This window comes from Silurus aristotelis (genome assembly GCF_946808225.1).
Source record: "Silurus aristotelis genome assembly, chromosome: 14".
Lineage (NCBI taxonomy): Eukaryota > Metazoa > Chordata > Actinopteri > Siluriformes > Siluridae > Silurus > Silurus aristotelis.
In genome coordinates, this window is record NC_139587.1 from 14317468 (window position 1) to 14335061 (window position 17594).

A 17594-nucleotide genomic window follows, 5' to 3' on the forward strand; every position below is an offset into this window, starting at 1 on the left:
GGGGGGAGGAGGTGCAGAGGAGGTGGTGCGTTTAAATGGCCTGCAGAGTAAATGTTTGCTTTGCTCCAATAAAAATGACACCCAACACCCCTAAGTCTAGCAACCAGCTGCCTGTCAGCACGAACACAAGCCTGCAGATGTGAAAAGAAGATGAATTATTAAATGCTTATCAAATCCTCGTGACAGAAAAAAAATGGAATTAAGAATGAACGAGTAAAATTTCCAAAGTTTTTCAGCCTCATTATTGATTAAAACGATCATTAGCTATTCAATGACAGTAATATATATATATATATATATATATATATATATATATATATATATATATATATATTTTTTTTTTTACAACTTTCTTTTCTGATTGTCACAAACATTTCTAACATGATTTTTTTTTTTTTTCGCATCATAAACTCCTGCATTTTTTTACCAGCAGCGTGTAGACAAAGTAAAAGACAAAGTCTTGTATATTCAAATGATCGTGATTTTATTTGTTGGAAATTGAATTCGGTTTTGTAAATTGTAAATTCGTAGTAACTCCAGTCGACGGTTAGAACAATGTAAAATGTAAATGTCACGTGACGCCTTTAACCCGTTTCTCCTCTCCGAACTACCAGACCTATAAATAAAACCATACCGTTTTACTTTATATAGTTAATATAGTCGTTAACACGAGTTATTTTACTTATTTAAAGCGCTGAAAATTACATTAGCATTCCCTAGTTCCTTATTTCATAAATAAAGGTTGACCTCAGCAAATCCATTCTACTGTATTCTATATTGTTTTAATATTTTTAGATATACGTTGGACTCTATATTAAATTTATGTAATAAACAGACCTATAATTGCTTATATAAAATAATCAGATATTTGTATACAATTCTCTCTATTCATGTTTACTGAAAACAAATCTACTTTTTTTTTTTACAACTTTTTTTTGTCCTGTTTTTTGTTGTTGTTGTTGTTGTTGTTGTTTGGTAATGTACATCTTGCACTTGCTGTATGTGGTTTGTTTAATAGCTGTAAGTCAGTGGTGTGTTTTATTCCACATGTGAAGAAGAGATGGGAATGTACAGAGGGCAGGACAGTGAGCTGGGCGGGAGAGAACAGCAGGAAAAAAAGCTCTCACAGCTCTCAGAGCTCAAAGCTCTTCTAAGAAAGCTCATCAAACTGCTCAGCCTTCATGCCCTGTCCAAATCAGGGTTCTGTATTCTTCGAGGCTTTGTTTTTTTAGTATTAATAAAAAATAACATTTTGTGCTGTAACTTTCTGAAGTGTAGAAGCTATGATTGGAGGAGTGAAACAGGAGAGATGCGAGGGATGGCAGAGTTTTTACATGAACCAGGTAAGATTTTCATTTCAAGGGAAAGTTGATTTTGCTCCACTGTGCCTGTATAAGTTAAACAATTCAATGTAAAATCAAATCGAATCAATAGAATGAATCAAATCGTGTCTTAAATACTACTACTAATTATATTACAGCATTGAATTCGTAATAAAGTGTAAAAATCTTACACCACTCACTATTTTATATTATAATCTGTTGTTTATTGCGTATTGATTGTTGTTTAAGGGCTTAATTCAAGAGATTTTAAAGTAAACCAAGGGGAAAAATAAAGAACTAATAATAAGCCGCACGTATTTGCTGAAATTGATTTAAATGAATATATTATTTATTAAATAAAAAACAGAATTTCACAATACGAAAAGTAGTATTTTCTGTAAATGTTATATAATTTCATGTGATTATGTGAAAACACGTTTGAAAAATATTTGTACATAACAGTTAATCATTTTAAATCAATCTGAATGTTAGTAAGGAAAAAATAATTCAACAGAACCTGAATAAAAGAATTAATAATGAAATAAAATGATTGAAAATAATAATAAGTGTATATATATAAGTATGTGTGTGTGTGTGTGTGTGTGTGTGTGTGTGTGTGTGTGTGTGTGTGCGCGCGCGTGTGTGTGTGTGTCAAGCAGAAGCAGTGTGTGTGGTCCGCCTGTACTTCATTGATTGACTCAGTGATAGGGTTCCTCGGTTCTCACTGTGACTCTGAGTGAAGGTCGGGGCTCTGTATTAGCTGCGCTGTAACAAAGCGCGGAGAAATACATTGCTTTAAAGGCGGAAATATGAGCGACAATGTGCAGGGCAAAAAAAAAAAAGTGGACAACAGAGGTCACAAGCTGGTCTCCAAACAGCCCTCCGTCACTGCCTTTGACATGAAACAGAAATATAGCGGACGGCGAGTGACTTAAAAAGGAACAATAGGCGGGTGAAAAGCGAGGGATAATGATGGGGTTATCGGCAGGGTGGGTGGCCTGAATATCATTTCCACTGAGTCTGGCGAGGAGAAGCTCATGAAATGAAGGAAAACGCCGAGGAGGTGACGGGATTCCAACTGGAATCAAAACTCTAGTTCACAAATCATTTCATTTAATGAAGCAAAAAAACATACAATGCAGATTCCTAGAGTAAGAATTTCATTGCATTGTAACAGACAAGGAAGATTGGAATACAATTCCTTTCTACCAACACACATATAGTTACCCAGCTGTTTTTCTTGTCAGTGGGGTGTTACCTTTGTTCCATCTTCTGTACAAGGTGTAAATCTGTACCTGTCTTTAAATAATTAAGCAAACTAGAAGTGAATATGTTAGAGCAAAAAAAGAAAAGAACACTAAAAGAGGCAGGGGTACTCTAGTACCAGAGTTGCATACCTGCCATACCAGCAATCCAATAATAATTATACATGAAATGATTTTCAAAGGGGAGAATATTTCCTAATATCCACTTGTATTTTTCAGGCTTATCGAGGACCAGACAGCATGAGATTAAGCAGTGTGGCATATTCCTCTCTGGAGCATCCTTATCATGTTTTCAGAGAATCAATGGCTGGAGAAGACACAGAAAAGATTGAGCTTCCTTCAGATATCCTGGCTCAACAGAGACATCATGAAACAGATCATAACAGACTGGAACATCCTGACCTGAAATCAGTGTATCGAAGAACCTTCAACCACACCAAGCCTCCTTATTCCTACATCTCACTAATTTACATGGCGATCCAGCAGTCACCATCCAAGAAGCTCACCCTGAATGAGATCTATGACTGGATCCGCCAGCTCTTCCCTTATTACCGGCAAAATCAGCAGCGTTGGCAAAATTCCATTCGCCACTCGCTTTCATTCAATGACTGCTTTGTGCGGGTCCCAAGGTCCCCGGATTCTCCAGGGAAAGGCTCCTTCTGGACCCTGCACCCTGACTCTGGCAACATGTTTGAAAATGGCTGCTACATGCGCCGACAGAAGCGTTTCCGGTGCCGGGGTGCAACATCACCATCCGCAACTAAAAATGCTTCAAAAAAAGCTGACAGGGAAACAGTAAAGCAAGAGGGCAAGAAAAAGGGATCAGAGGTTAAATTGACAGTCTTGTCCCTTTCTCCGTCTCAGCCTTCTAAAACTCCTATGCCAGCAATATTACCTGCAGTCATGGATTGCCCTCAAATGTCACCTCCACCTCAGCAACACAACACCCACTCACTGACTCCATTTCCTCCATCCTCTGTACATTCGGCACACCAAACAAATATAACTTATTCCACCATGTCAACACTTCACCCAACTGCCTCCTGCCCTCCAGAGCCTTGTGTTCATGGAGATCCCTTTTTCCACCAGTCTCTTTCTATGCCACCAATTGTGGACTTTCAGTGCTATGAACCTCCTGTCAGTTACCCTGTTTATTATCCATCATCAAGCTCCAGCATTCATCAATATAATCCATATCTCACAGGCAAGGAGGAATCCTCGTATGCGGGAGACTCGGTGTGCTACTCTGGACTCAGCATGTGCCCAATGCCAGTTTAAGCTCCTCCTAATGCACTGATTTTCCTGTTTGTCTGAACTACTGAAGTAATAATGATGTTTTTTCAACTGACCTTTTGAAAATAATGTATATAAATAAAAGTTTTAGATAATAAACCTAGCTTTAAATGCAAAAATGTCTGTCAGTTATTTTGGCAGGAGTCATGGGACATTTGCTAGGTCTCCTCATCAATAAAGTTTAGAAGTATGTTTTCAATATTGTCATAAACCAGATATTACTTAAGTGTGTGTATTTTATGTTATAGACCTCAAATGAGAATTGAAATAGCTAAATGATTTACATTTTGACAAATTGAGTGTCAAATATATAAACTCATCTAGCATGAGCATGGGGCAAAGAAGCCCCTGTCCCAATAGGCCTATAGCACTTCCACACTTATTTGTGTCCAACAATGACCTCTGTGAGCTAAATGGGGCCAAATGATTTTAAATGAAATAGTAATTAAATCATGAGAGTATTGGGTTTAATCTGCCAAAATAGACAATTTTTTAAATTCTTGGTCACACTAAAGAGGATATTAGTATTTCACAGGAATTTCAAACAGTATGCTTTTTTTTTATTATTTCTTCAGTGATTCGAATGCTAATAAATACATAGATTAAATAAAAGGGTTTTGCCCACCCCCATGGACAAACAGCCACTGCATTCTATTCAATTTGTTAGACATGCATTTGGTTAGAATATTTAGTTAGACAAACGTTAGCAGAACATATAGTTACCATTTTCAAATGTTTCTTTTACTCATAAACAGTAGTATATTTATTTTATATATAAATGCAGAGCAACTGAGTAACGATCAAAGTCCATTACATGTCAATAAAGATATGAGCAGGAATGTGGAAAGTCATGAATTAACAGTTGCTTCTACATGGAAATAAGCAACAATTTTTTCTTTAATTCCTTATTAAATATAATATCAAGGAAAGGTGAGTAAATAACATAGCATGGCTAGTGTGCTGCATCTTATTCTGCTACATGGGTATGCCAGGAAGGTTATTCAAAAGCTCCTGACCTTCATTCCACCCTCCAGCGCTAAGCTTTGTATCTTGGGAAAGCAGCATTGTGTACAAGTGGTTGTGGACAAAGGGATGACACCAGCTTTAACGACAGACCTCCCCATAGCAGTGTCTTTCTCGGCAGGAGCACCTGGACACCCACAGCGATCTGAGCAGAGGCCATGTGCTCCTCTGTGTGTGTCCAATACACAGAGAAAGAGTGAGGGATGAGGAGTTCATGAGCTTTGAGTTGTAACTGCCACACTGAGTTCCACATTGTGGTGGACATGGATATGACTGATGAGGAGATTGTGTTTGATTAACCCCTAAAAACCTCACGACACATCATCGGGTCCAGACTTACAACAGTAATAGTTGAATAGTAACATGATTTATAAATGTGGTTTATAAACCACCTCAACATTTAAACATTTTTTTTTTTTAAATAGCATTTAGCATAGCTTTGGGGTCTGAGTTGGAGCGTTTGAAATATATATATATATATATATATATATATATATATATATATATATATATATATATATATGTGTGTGTGTGTGTGTGTGTGTGTGTGTGTGTGTGTGTGTGTGTGTGTGTGTGTGTGTGTAGAGTTCACCAACTGGATATGAAAACTTCAGGCTATCTCAATCTCAATTTGGAGCAGTTTGTGTGTCGAAGGTTAGAGAGGGCCCAAAAATGGCTACTTTAATGCATTTTCTTTATCTTAGACAATATGTAGACAATGCTTGTAGCAGTTGGTTTACAGCAGTAACGGATTCAAAATGTCTGCTTTGACTTGCCACATTGGAGACGTTTTGTTCCTCATGTCAAAAGAAGGGCATGTGACTGGGCAAAGTGTAGCTTCTGCAGCGTTGTCATGGCCACCAGAAGGGAAGACTGGGCTGGTGCAGTTTACACAGTGGCAGCTTTTTTTTTCATCGTCTGTCTGTTAATGTGCATCTCTGCTAGCGTCCCTCTGTCCCTTTTTTTCCATGCAAACATGCCTGTTCAAACAGCCATCGCTTAAACGGTCATTGCTTAAACAGCCATCGCTCAGCACCATTATTCCCCCCTTTACTCGGCCTCCTCTCACTGCCCGAACTCCAACTCACCCTCCTCCCTTAAACTGTGCTTCCAATCTAAATATGAAAGCGTTTAAATTCTTTCTGCATTCAAACTACACATATATTACACTCTGGATACTCGTGTTATTTCAGAATTAATAAATGCAGTTTCTGAATGTTGTGTAAAGGCAGACGATCTGTCCTTTCCTCACAATTCTGCTTCTCTCTCTCTCTCTCTCTCTCTCTCTCTCTCTCTCTCTCTCTCTCTTTCACACACACACAATTCTTTTCATTTAATGTCCTCTATTGTGATCTATTCCCTTTTTTCTATTATTCTCCTTCATATCTCTTTCTCTTTCTGGCGCCCGAGCAGACCCACCTGTGTTTGCACAGTGACAGTACTGTGGTTCTTTCAGGGCAAGCTGATAAGCTCCCAGCAAATAACATAAAAGCCTGAGGGATTCCCTGCACCGGTTAGCCCTCTTTCATCTCTTTGTAATTCTCTGCGTTGTTCTCTATTAATCTTTCAGTCTGCTTGTCTGTGTTTGCTGTATAAGTTGTAAAAATTGTTTATATCCTGAAAGCACAGAATTACTGCAGTTTCAGTCTAATTAAAGGCAGATATACGAGAGAGGTTATATCTCTTAAGGCGTCTTTTTGTCATTCGTCATTGATGAGTTCACCTTCATCTCCAGTGAGTTTTGAACCTTAATCATAAAAATGGTCAAATTCATCAGCGGAATCCACTGGCTCATCTTTGTCTGGTGCATTTTCTTCTGAATCACTGTGCAAACCTGGTTAAAATAGATAATTTACAAACACTATAAACATAAAAGAAAACAACAAGCAAGTCTACATTATTACACTGAACACACTAATTGTACATACTGTATGTTCTATAAAAAGCTTATTATGTTAATATAAACTGTAAAAATGACAAAATGTATCTAGTATTTACTATTATAAGATTTCAATAAACCAAATTTGTTTATTAAACCTGTTCCCAGACATTTATACTAATTTCAAGCTTTTGTTTCACTCTAACAGATCTGTTTTTCTCAGTTTAAGTATTTATTACAAAAAATTAAAAATAAGCACAATGTTCTAACCATTGAAAGAATATGAAAAGATTTAAAGGTTCAAATGAGTGACAAAGTCTAACAACGTTTGAATAACACACACTGTATTTGCCACTAAAGCGGTTAAACTAAATCGAAACCTCTTCTGAACTTTTTTCCCATGTTTGGAATGTTTGAAAGCAACACATGCTTTACATAGTAGACCTGAAATACATACTGACTGATTAGTATGTTAGATCAAATAGGTTTGACTGACTGGTTTGCATTTAACGCTATTATTTCCTATAATAGTAGGTTTTCACTGGCTGTACATGTTTTTTTTTTTGACTGAACAGGTGCTTAATCAGTAATAGAACTCTAGACACTTTTTTGGGAACAATGCCATTGTAATTCAAGATATAAAGAAAAATAATTATTAGTGTATAACTAAAATATTGAGTTTTCAGTTTTTGTTCCCTTTTTTAGCTGACTCAGTGTTGTCATTTATTGGATACCATCTGTTCTTTTAATAAGCCGCATAAGTTTTGTCACAGCACACCTTTGTCACAGTAGTACTTCCAAATACCCCTTGGAATACATAGCTCCATTGGAGAAACACTGAATTACACCAATTGACATGCACCATGGGTGTGGCTACACAGGTGGCAGCTGCAAACCCTGAAAATTGTTTGTTATCCCAACTCAGACATCATAATTAAATCATATATTAAGTAACCTTATTTACATAATTTTTTACTGTTATCATTACTATAGTGTTGTTGGTGTTTTGACCCTACAGATCAGGTAAAGAATTTGTAGAAAAATTCATTTATGATGAATCATAGTAATTATTAGAAAGGTGTTGGGTCACTATGAGACAAAAAAGAGCCTCTAAAGTGTGAGATTCCCAAATGTGAGAGATATTCCCTAAATTGGTGTTTTGTTGATATTGGTGGAGAATGATATTTAACATTAATATCTATATGTTCTTCAAATGTTCAAGGTTATGGTAACTATAGGGGGTTATTGCATATGATTAACATTATTTCCATCATAATGAAATAATTTAGTCCTGTCATTAATCAAGCTCATTTGTGCCCTGTATATGGTCATTGTTACACTGAGATCATAAATGACCCTGAAGTTTCTTTATATAATTCAATGAATTTGATGAGTATTACACAAAGACAGCATGACTTGGACATTTATTGTCACCTCGTGATGTGAGTATGTCTCCTGGTTCATCTGACCTGTATTAAAAAGAAAAAATGCAATACAGTTAAAACAAACAAAAAAACATTAACAGTAATTGTTTTACATAAAGTACATGGGAAAATACTTACTGGTGTTGCAGAGAGTTGTTCTGTGGTGCAAGAAGACCTTCAATATCATCATCATCATCATCATCATCATCATCATCATCATCATCATGATTTTTAGTGTCTTCAGGATGACATGCCAATGAGGCTGCTTTTTCTACCATTAAATCATCACCATCATCATCATCATCACCATCATCATCCTGATATTTAGTGTGTCCAGAATGACATGACCATGAAGATGCTTTGTTCATTATCACATCATCATCATCATCATCATCATCCCTTATATATCCTTCTTTCTCAGTCAGGTCATCTTCAGTGTCATCTTTATACAGCTCTCTGAGGCTAAGAAATTATAAAATTAATCTGAAAACAATATAATTAGTAGAAGTCTGCATTTTCTGCATGATACAAATATTTTTTTGGAATCTTGTACCCTACCTGTCCTGAATGTTTCTGTCTGAACCCGATGCCAAAATGTCATTGTAATTTTCTTCTTGAACAGATTCAATATCATACTCCTTTCTTCTTCCTGATGTTTCTTTATTCTCATCTTCCTTTTCTCCATCTTCTTCCTGCTGTTCTTCCTCTCCTCCTTCTTCTTCTTCTTCTTCTTCAGTTTCTTCTACAGAGTCCTCCTCCTCAAGAACAGATTCCTTAACAGATGTGTTGCTGCATAAAGCTTCCTCCTCCTGTGCTTGTTCTTCATCTGAACTGTTCTGCTTTCTGTATCTTTCCTTATTGCCACCTTCAGCATCTTGTTCTTCACACAGACTTGCTCTCTGCTCTTCATTCTCAGTTGAATATCTGTTTGCCTTTACATTCACTTGCTTTTCTCTTATAGTTGATATCGCTTCTTTATCCTCTTTTTCACCCTTATTCTCATATATCTGAAGTGCTTCTTTCTCTACTGTACAGCAAATGTTTGGGATTGTTCCCTCAATTCGTTGACTGTCATCTTTAATCTCTTTCACTAACTGTTTAGGGGAATCTACAACAACTTTCGAAGTCTTATAGGCAGCATTTCTCCAAGTACTCTGCTTAATCTTCTTGTGCTTCTTATGGTCTAGAACAGACGGTCTGTCTGATGTTAAGGCAGACTCCTGTGAAACAGCATCTTTCCTTATGTTGTGTGTTTGTTTTATTTCTGTCCCATTCATTTTCTTCAATTGAACTTCAGTTAGAAAGCTTTTGACAGCATTAGAAGACAAATCACTGCTTTCACTGATGTCTCCATGGTAATTTGACATATTCACTGTGGACAGAATTTAAAAACATTAAAATTTTCACTGACCTCAATCATTACTATAGTGTTGTTACTGTAGGTCATTTGATGTAAATGGATACAAATGGATGACAGATATAGTGGAAAAACACTTCTTCTTAATAAGTCTTAATAAGGTGTAAGATGTTGGGCCACCATATATACAAACGGCTCTTATTTTATAAAAGGAAGATTAATGCAGCACGCATTTCAGTTTGACCATTTTTATTAATAATGTTAATAAATAAGTATAAAAGAAGCTAAATTTAAACCTTCAATGCAACACACATTTATTCATGACATTTACATTTACTCATTAGTAAAAAAATTAATAAACTCCACCAAAATATTTTTTTTAATCACTAAACATTTGTTTTGCTGATGCGCCTTAATTCAAATGTAATTTAATGTAAATTAAGCACCAATACCCGTCAGGATGCACATATCCGGCATTTAAAACCACCTGTGTGAAAGCATAGCAAAAGTTCAGTTTGGCGTCGTAATTTAAAACACCATAACTACTTTAAAACATTTACAAGAGTATTTTTATGAGCCACCCTGTCAGCTGAAAATGTTAACAGGCTTGTCTGTTTGAGCAACTGGCTCAGTGCAAAGAAAGAAAATTAATGGAAATCAGGTATTTAAAAATTTTAAAAGTATTAATTTAAGAACAGTTAACTCATGACGATCATGCAATTAATCGCAATTAAATATATAAATCGATTAATAGCCCTATATATATATATATATATATATATATATATATATATATATATATATATATATATATATATATATATATATATATATATATATATATATATATATATACTTAAGAAGCTTTTTCGCGGTTCTATACCTTACTGAAGTACACTGCCCGTCCAAATTAATGCCATCTTTTCAATAAGCTGCTGCAATGTCACAACATTTATTCCAGTCCAGAGTTGCAGTTATTTTTCACCAAGATCTTGTATTGATGATGGGAGTGTTGGACTGCTGTGCAAAGTTTTCTCCAGCACATCCCAAAGATTTTCAATGGGGTTAAGATCTGGACTCTGTAGTGGCCAATCCATGTGTGAAAAATATTTCTCATTCTACCTGAACCACTGTTTTACAACTTGAGCCCAATGAATCCGGGCATTGTCATCTTGCAATATGCCTGTGCCATCAGAGAAGAAAAAAATCCATGGATGGAATAACCTGGTCATTCAATATATTTAGGTAGTCAACTGACCGCATTCTTTGTGCACATAACGTTGCTGAACCTCGACCCAACCAACTGCAGCAACCCCAGATCATAGCACTGCCCCCACAGGCTTGTACGGTAGGCACTAGGCATAATGAGCATATAATTTGATTTTACCAACCGTTTTAACGATCACCGATCACGATTATTCAAGTTTTTTTTCCGACCACATTTCTTACGGGAAAATTATGGTTTCCCACTATCCTTCCAGTTTTAAATAATGCGTTGTACATTTCTTAACCAAATTTAAGTAGTTTCAGCAATCTCCCTAGATGGTTTCTATGGTTTGTGTAATTCTGCAATTTGTCTACCACTGTGTGTGTATGTATGTATGTGTGTATGTATGTGCATGTATTATTATATACATATATTATATACATAACAAAAAAGTGAACTAGAAATATGTCATATTGTAGGTTCTTCAAAGTAGGCATCAAGAGAATGCCAAGAGTGTGCAAAGCAGTAATCTAAGCAAAAGGTGGCTACTTTGAAGAACCTACAATATGACATATTTTCAGTTGTTTCACACTTTTTTGTTATGTATATAATTCCACATGTGTTAATTCATAGTTTTGATGCCTTCAGTGTGACTCTACAATTTTCATAGTCATGAAAATAAAGAAAACTCTTTGAATGAGAAGGTGTGTCCAAACTTTTGGTCTGTACTGTACATACATAAGAAAAGTAGTCCCAAAAGACTAGTGAGTAAAAACCATGGAATAAATCACCAGAGAAAAAGCTGGGGTCTAACAAAGATGAATTCCAAGCTTGGTGGACATTCTGGATGTTTTTGGTGTCCTTGGAGATTTTCTGCCTCAGAAAATGGAAGTTGTAACTGAGTTAACCGTATAGAGGGAAAGGACAAATGGACAGAGTTTTGGATGTTTCCTTGCATATTTTGTTTGCTGTCTGAAGGGAATACCTCACCTGCAAGATTTAAATCAATTCAATGATTATAAGCTAAACAGATCTTTATGCTTAACATATACTATAAGGCCAAAAGTTTGTGAACACCAGACCATCACATCCTTATGAATGTGATTTATGAGCATCACATTCAATATGTAGTTTTCTGTTTACTGTTATAACAACCTCCAATTGTCTGGGAAAGGTTTGGATTTAAATTTTGGAACATGCCTATGGGAATTTGTGTTCCACTAATGTATTAAAGTCAAACACTGATATTGGGAGAACAGGCCTGGAGTGCAGTCAGCATTCTGCAAAGTGCCAAAGTCTGTGCAGGACATTTGGGTTGTTCCACAATCTCAGAAACGGTCTTATGTTAAATCTAGAATCTTAATAGACAAAAATAGAATGTTTCATTTATCCATCTATGTCTCTTTCTAAAACTCTCGTGATTTGCCTTTTTTTTTTTTTACCTTTTGCCACATTGGTGCTACGGTCAGCCATGTGTTGAAGAGAATGAACATGTGGACAATAAGATGGGTCAGGAGAAATAGCTGAAGTAGAGTTGTTTCTAATAGAGTGCTTGCTGCCTCCGCCTATCCTCTGGACCTACATAAAAAATTAAAAAAAAAAAACATTTCGAAAGATTTATCGTATACATTTTAGCATATACAATACAGCATAAATCCATAGTAATTTTAACAATCAGATGCTTAATGATTGCAAATAAAATTGAAAACCGTTACTCCAAAAACTTCTTAAACATATTGGATCTAAACATGTAATAACCACTAAAATTACCTTTCCTTTTGCTGACAAACTCTTGTCTTGCAGCTTCTGCTGCCATTCAGGGTAATTCTGCTCCAGGAACCTGTTATACTCCGTCTGTATGTATGTGAATAAATAACAACAAATATAACCTTGATTATTGGTTGCATTCAAAAAACTAGTTTCTGAAACACTGTATGTAAGAAAAACTGCATTAGTAGATTTTCTAGATTACTAACCCTGATTGTGTTCATGGCTTCAGTACGAGCCACCAATTCACTCAGGGTGTTCTGTGCTCTCTGAAATTTCTGCAACAGTTTCCGGTTATATTTTCGAGCCCTGCACTCCCTTTCACTGAGATCCTGCAACTGATACTGCAGAAAAGCAACTCTGCTACTGCACACACACATATATAAAAGAAGAGATTTTTTTTCAAAAATGTTATCAGTCAAAGAAGAAACAGAATCAGGCTCGTGGGAAAAAGGTTATCATGCTCTTGTTCCTTCACAAAAAGCTATTAAGGAGAAGGAAAGTAGAAATATAATGTCACAGTATGAATGTGGTTTGTTTGATGGATTTTATTTTGTTAAAACTTTGATTGATTAAATTATATACTTGAATAAAGGCAACTGTAAAAGAGTCCATTGCAGTCTATTTAATATAAACAATGATAACTTTGAAAAAAATACTGGGATTGGTATGGATATTGACAATATGGGTCTTGTGTCGGTCAGATTAAAAGAAAAGAAAGCAATATTGCCCATCCTGAATGAAGAATTCCTGTGTGCCTGCTTCTTAAGCAACTGTCTAGATCAGGGGTGTCAAACTCAAATTCACAGTGGGCCAAAATTAAAAACTGGGATGAAATCGCAGGCCAAACTCAGTATTTATTGAAAGGTTTACTGCAATTGTGCATGTTTTCCCTTCTCTCCAGATGTGTAATGTTGAACCTTTTTATATGGAAACAAACTTTAGTTTTGCATAAACATTGAATCTGGAACAACCAAAGTTTAATATTATAAACACACGAGAAAATAAATTTGAAATAAAACACACATCAGTGGTATTAGTTTCTTATTACATATATCTCTCTCTCTCTCTCTCTCTCTCTCTCTCTCTCTCTCTCTCTCTCTCTAGACTTTCTAATTCCTTTTTAATGTAATCCTTTTTTCACAGGGCAACAACAACACAACCAAAAATAATTAATATTTTCTTCAATTAAAAAAAAAATATTTCAACTATTAATAGTTCATGCCTTGGAGTAGAAAAGGTGCATAAAAACAACATTCATTCAAGATCAGTTTTTACACTCTGATTTACTCTGATTGGTTGACTGGGGTTTAGGCACTGAGCTGAGGAAATCCTCAGGATTGAGTGAAGGTGTTCATAAGTGAGACTCCTGAGTGGGGTTTTGTTCATCTTCATTAAAGAGAACAGTTGCTCACACAGATATGTGCTGGTGAACATAGAGAGGATTTGAGCAGCTTGGGCACGGAGTTGGAGCAGTGTGTCGGGGAGGAAACATGGAAACTGTGCAGCACACACAGAGTCGTACTTTGATTTGAGCGTGTCTCTACACTGGAGTTCAATCAGCTCAATTTGGAGGTTGGTTGGTGCGCTTTCCAAGTCAACCACAAACAGATTACTGAGTAGTTCGAATCTGCATTTCTGAGCTTCCAAGTCGGTAAATCGCCGGGTAAATTTAGCGGTCTCGACTGACGCGCTAACGCACTAACAAAGCATTCTGGGATTTGTAGTATTAGCGGTGTATGCGCTATATACTGGCGGGCAGCTCTAATACACATTTGATATGATTTCTCAGGCCAAATATAATTACACCGCGAAATAATCAGCGGGCCAGATTTGGCCTGAGTTTGACACCCCTGGTCTAGATGAAGAAAGGCACATTAGAAGTTAAGATTCAGGTGAAATACTAAATGTGAACAGGACTTCAAGGCCTTGTTGCCTTACTAGTCAGCATTTTGCTGAATGTCGCCCTCTTCTGAGACATTCAAAAGCATTGTATATTCTCATATAGACAAGTTCATAGTTTCTCTGCATTTACACTTATCTACAAATCGTTTTTGAAATCAGTGCGCTTTACTGCATTTATTTGACGATTTGAGGCATTAGGAGAACATATCTCTGTAGTTTGCGTTATAGTTGGGGAGAAAAACTATTTTGAGAAATAGACGAGGTGCTGTGATGAGAAATGAGCTCTTACCTCGTACTAGCACAGCACCTGTACTTATATCCTTTACTGCTGTCCATCACTGCGCATGAAACATGTTATGGCGAGAACACTCACAACCTAAACAACTGCAATAAGATTAAAAGATTTAGGGATTAGGGATTTAGGGATCCTACGTGAAATGGGGAACAGAGCAATAGTGTCCGTTTTAAAACTGACAAATGTATAAACAAATATATACATATGCCTGTGTTTATTATGTTCGTCTATTCTCATAAATTATTGGGCTATTGTGATTTATTGTTTTATTGTGAACACGGGGGGGGTGCATTGTGCTTGAATGTAAAAGTGTAAGTGTATCAATCATAAATAAATTAAATGAATGTAAAATCACCAGTTATACGGACATCGACAGAACACATTCTTTGTATTTTCTTCCTTTCTTTTTTGGTGAAGTAGGAACCAGTGTGTCCCAACCGTTTGCTCTTAAGGAACGCTTAAAATTGTAACACAAAAATGATGAGCCCCTGCCCGTTTTTTTTTAGGTAGTTAGCCAGCTAGCTCTTTAAGCTACATTTCAGAGTTCAGAACTCATTTCCAAACACAACTATAAATACCGTGTAAGTAAATAAATCGATACGTTGGTATAAATAGTTTAAGTTTATGATACGTCGCTATCAACCTCCTGAGCCGATGTGAAACAGTGCAGCTGTTCTTCATGTGCCATAATTGTAGCTAACCAGCTAACTTACCACGCTTGCTAAACGTGAAAGGCAGCTTTACAAGGCTTTTTGGATTAGTTTTTGACAAGAATACACCCCTCTCGTGGTAAATGTTAATGTACATTCGACTACATTGTGACACCTGGCAGAGTTAAAAACTAGTTATGGTTTTGTATGAATTTAGTATCGAGACGCTAAATACATAATTAGTGGTGCTTCAGTAGAAGTGTAAGAGGAAACGCTGCTAAATGGTGAAGATGGTGAATTTCGGGACTAAAGTGTGGTGTGGGGTGGAGAAAGGTTGTCGTCACCTTCCCATCATACTCAATACAGCTCTGGTGGTTTCCATCACGGCTGAAGTGAGCTATCTGGTGTTGATGGAAGCCCCCCTGGACCCAGCACTGAAAGCATCAGAGTGGTCTGCTCACTGGAAGACAATGCATCTGCTGGCCCAGTACTTCATGCTGGGGAACATAACATGGAACGCCTTTTTGTTCCTTAAAACCAGCCCAAGTATCCGTGGAGTGTTTCTTAATGGAGATATCGTGGGGCAGGGTTGGAGGTAATTGACCAAATTTCATTTGCAGAGTATTTGTTTCATATTTCCAGATCTCACTTAACCCTGGCACACCGTGTACATGGATATTTTGAGTGCTATTAGGGGCAGCCTTCTGTTTTTCTTCCACTAACAGGTACTGTTACACCTGTGAGACACACACTCCTCCAAGGTGCTCGCATTGTTATGACTGCAAAGTGTGTGTCCTGCGCCGGGATCACCACTGTGTCTTTTTCGGCCAGTGTGTGGGTTTCCGCAATTACCGCTTCTTCCTGAGCAGTCTGCTGTTCATGTGGGCTGGCCTGCTGTACGCTGTGGTGATGAACGCTGAGGTCTTCATCGTCATCTTGAAGGAAGGTGTTACCGTTCACAGCTTCATGCTGCTCATGGTGCCATGGATTATGCTGGTCACTGGTAAGTGCTAATTCTTGATGTGTAAAGATGGTTTGTCTCTGGTCTAGTCATCTGTTTTATCCATTGGTCATTTTATGTATATATCTTTTATTTCTTCTTTGGCTCACAGGTCAGGTGACCGCTCAAGCCTTCACCTTTGCCTTTATTGCCGACGCATGTGTTGTGGGCTTCCTGCTGGTCTCTGCTTTCCTTTTTTTCCATGTGGGCTTGATGCTGAGAGGGCAGACGACGAGGGAATGGTATTCAGCCCGGCGGCCGTACAGTCTAGGAGTACTTGCCAACGTCCGTGAGTGTTTGGGAGAGCACTGGTACTTCTGCTGGCTATGTCCTCTTATTCCCTCCTCCCTCCCCGGCGACGGCATCAACTTCAAAGTCACTGGATCTCTTGAGCCCAAGCAGTGAAGGCTCGCCGCAGCTAAGTTGGCTGTAATTTTGAAAAGCTTTTGATTTCTTCTTCAAATCCTAGCAAGCTATGCTGTAGAGACAAGCAGTCCGATTGGTTGTGCACAGCTGTCCATGGTCAAATTAAGCCAGACCTGTTGGTAATGTAAAGCGATTGAACGTTAGTAGATTTGAAGCATTGATCACACTAACTGTGCACTGAATGAATAATCTACCAGCTACTTTTAAACAATTACCAGCTCACCTTGCATCTTGGGTACCAGCAAGAAATCTTCATTTTATTTTTTCCCAAGTTAGTTCGCCAAATCAATGTATATATATGTTTTTTTGTTTTGTTTTTGTTAAAATGATTTTGATGGAATACATATGTATTGTCCAAGAGTATAATGTGATGTGGATGTTGCAATGAATACATTTGTTCTATATCCCAGCACACGGTTATTATAATGCAAACCAACTGAATGCTATTGCAGTAAATGGATTTTGTCTTGTATGCACTATATATTTTATTTACTCAAGTGTATTTTTTTTTTATTATATTTTTTAATTAGTCATTGATGTGCCAAATAACATGCTGAAATCTGTATGCCAAGGTCTTAAGGAGTAAATAAACTGTGTGTGTGTGTATAAAAATATATATATATATATACGTACATGTATATGTATGTATGTGTATATATATTCTTCGAAGTTATGTTAGAGTTTATCCAAAGAAACAATAAAATATCATTTAACCATGTAAACACTGAGTATGATGTTTTAACATTGCAGCATAGTAATTTGTATTGTGGTGCAGAATATA

The 17594-nt window shown here is 36.8% G+C and overlaps 3 protein-coding genes across 4 annotated transcripts; 2 read left to right on the plus strand and 1 right to left on the minus strand.

Annotated features, from left to right (window-relative positions):
• The first annotated feature begins 1100 nt into the window (after positions 1-1100).
• foxa (forkhead box A sequence) lies at positions 1101-3979 on the plus strand. Its single transcript, XM_083559898.1, has 2 exons — positions 1101-1343; positions 2807-3979. Exons 1-2 carry the CDS (start codon positions 1284-1286, stop codon positions 3863-3865), a joined length of 1119 nt encoding a protein of 372 aa, XP_083416024.1. The 5' UTR covers positions 1101-1283; the 3' UTR covers positions 3866-3979.
• A 2197-nt stretch (positions 3980-6176) lies between these two features.
• LOC310736647 (uncharacterized protein) lies at positions 6177-15026 on the minus strand. 2 transcript variants are annotated; one of them, XM_083560358.1, is made up of 8 exons: positions 14732-15026; positions 12747-12903; positions 12541-12624; positions 12213-12342; positions 8765-9578; positions 8345-8668; positions 8217-8251; positions 6177-6737 (listed from the first exon to the last, which is right to left on the minus strand). In XM_083560358.1, the coding sequence occupies exons 1-8, from the start codon at positions 14776-14778 to the stop codon at positions 6652-6654; spliced, it is 1677 nt and encodes a 558-aa protein (XP_083416484.1). In that variant the 5' UTR covers positions 14779-15026; the 3' UTR covers positions 6177-6651. The 2 variants fall into 2 exon arrangements, with proteins under 2 accessions (XP_083416484.1, XP_083416483.1); XM_083560357.1 differs by having other exon boundaries at positions 12213-12348.
• Positions 15027-15181: 155 nt separating this feature from the next.
• On the plus strand, positions 15182-17535 carry zdhhc24 (zDHHC palmitoyltransferase 24). Its single transcript, XM_083560452.1, has 3 exons — positions 15182-15982; positions 16113-16390; positions 16500-17535. Exons 1-3 carry the CDS (start codon positions 15669-15671, stop codon positions 16790-16792), a joined length of 885 nt encoding a protein of 294 aa, XP_083416578.1. The 5' UTR covers positions 15182-15668; the 3' UTR covers positions 16793-17535.
• Positions 17536-17594: the final 59 nt, after the last annotated feature.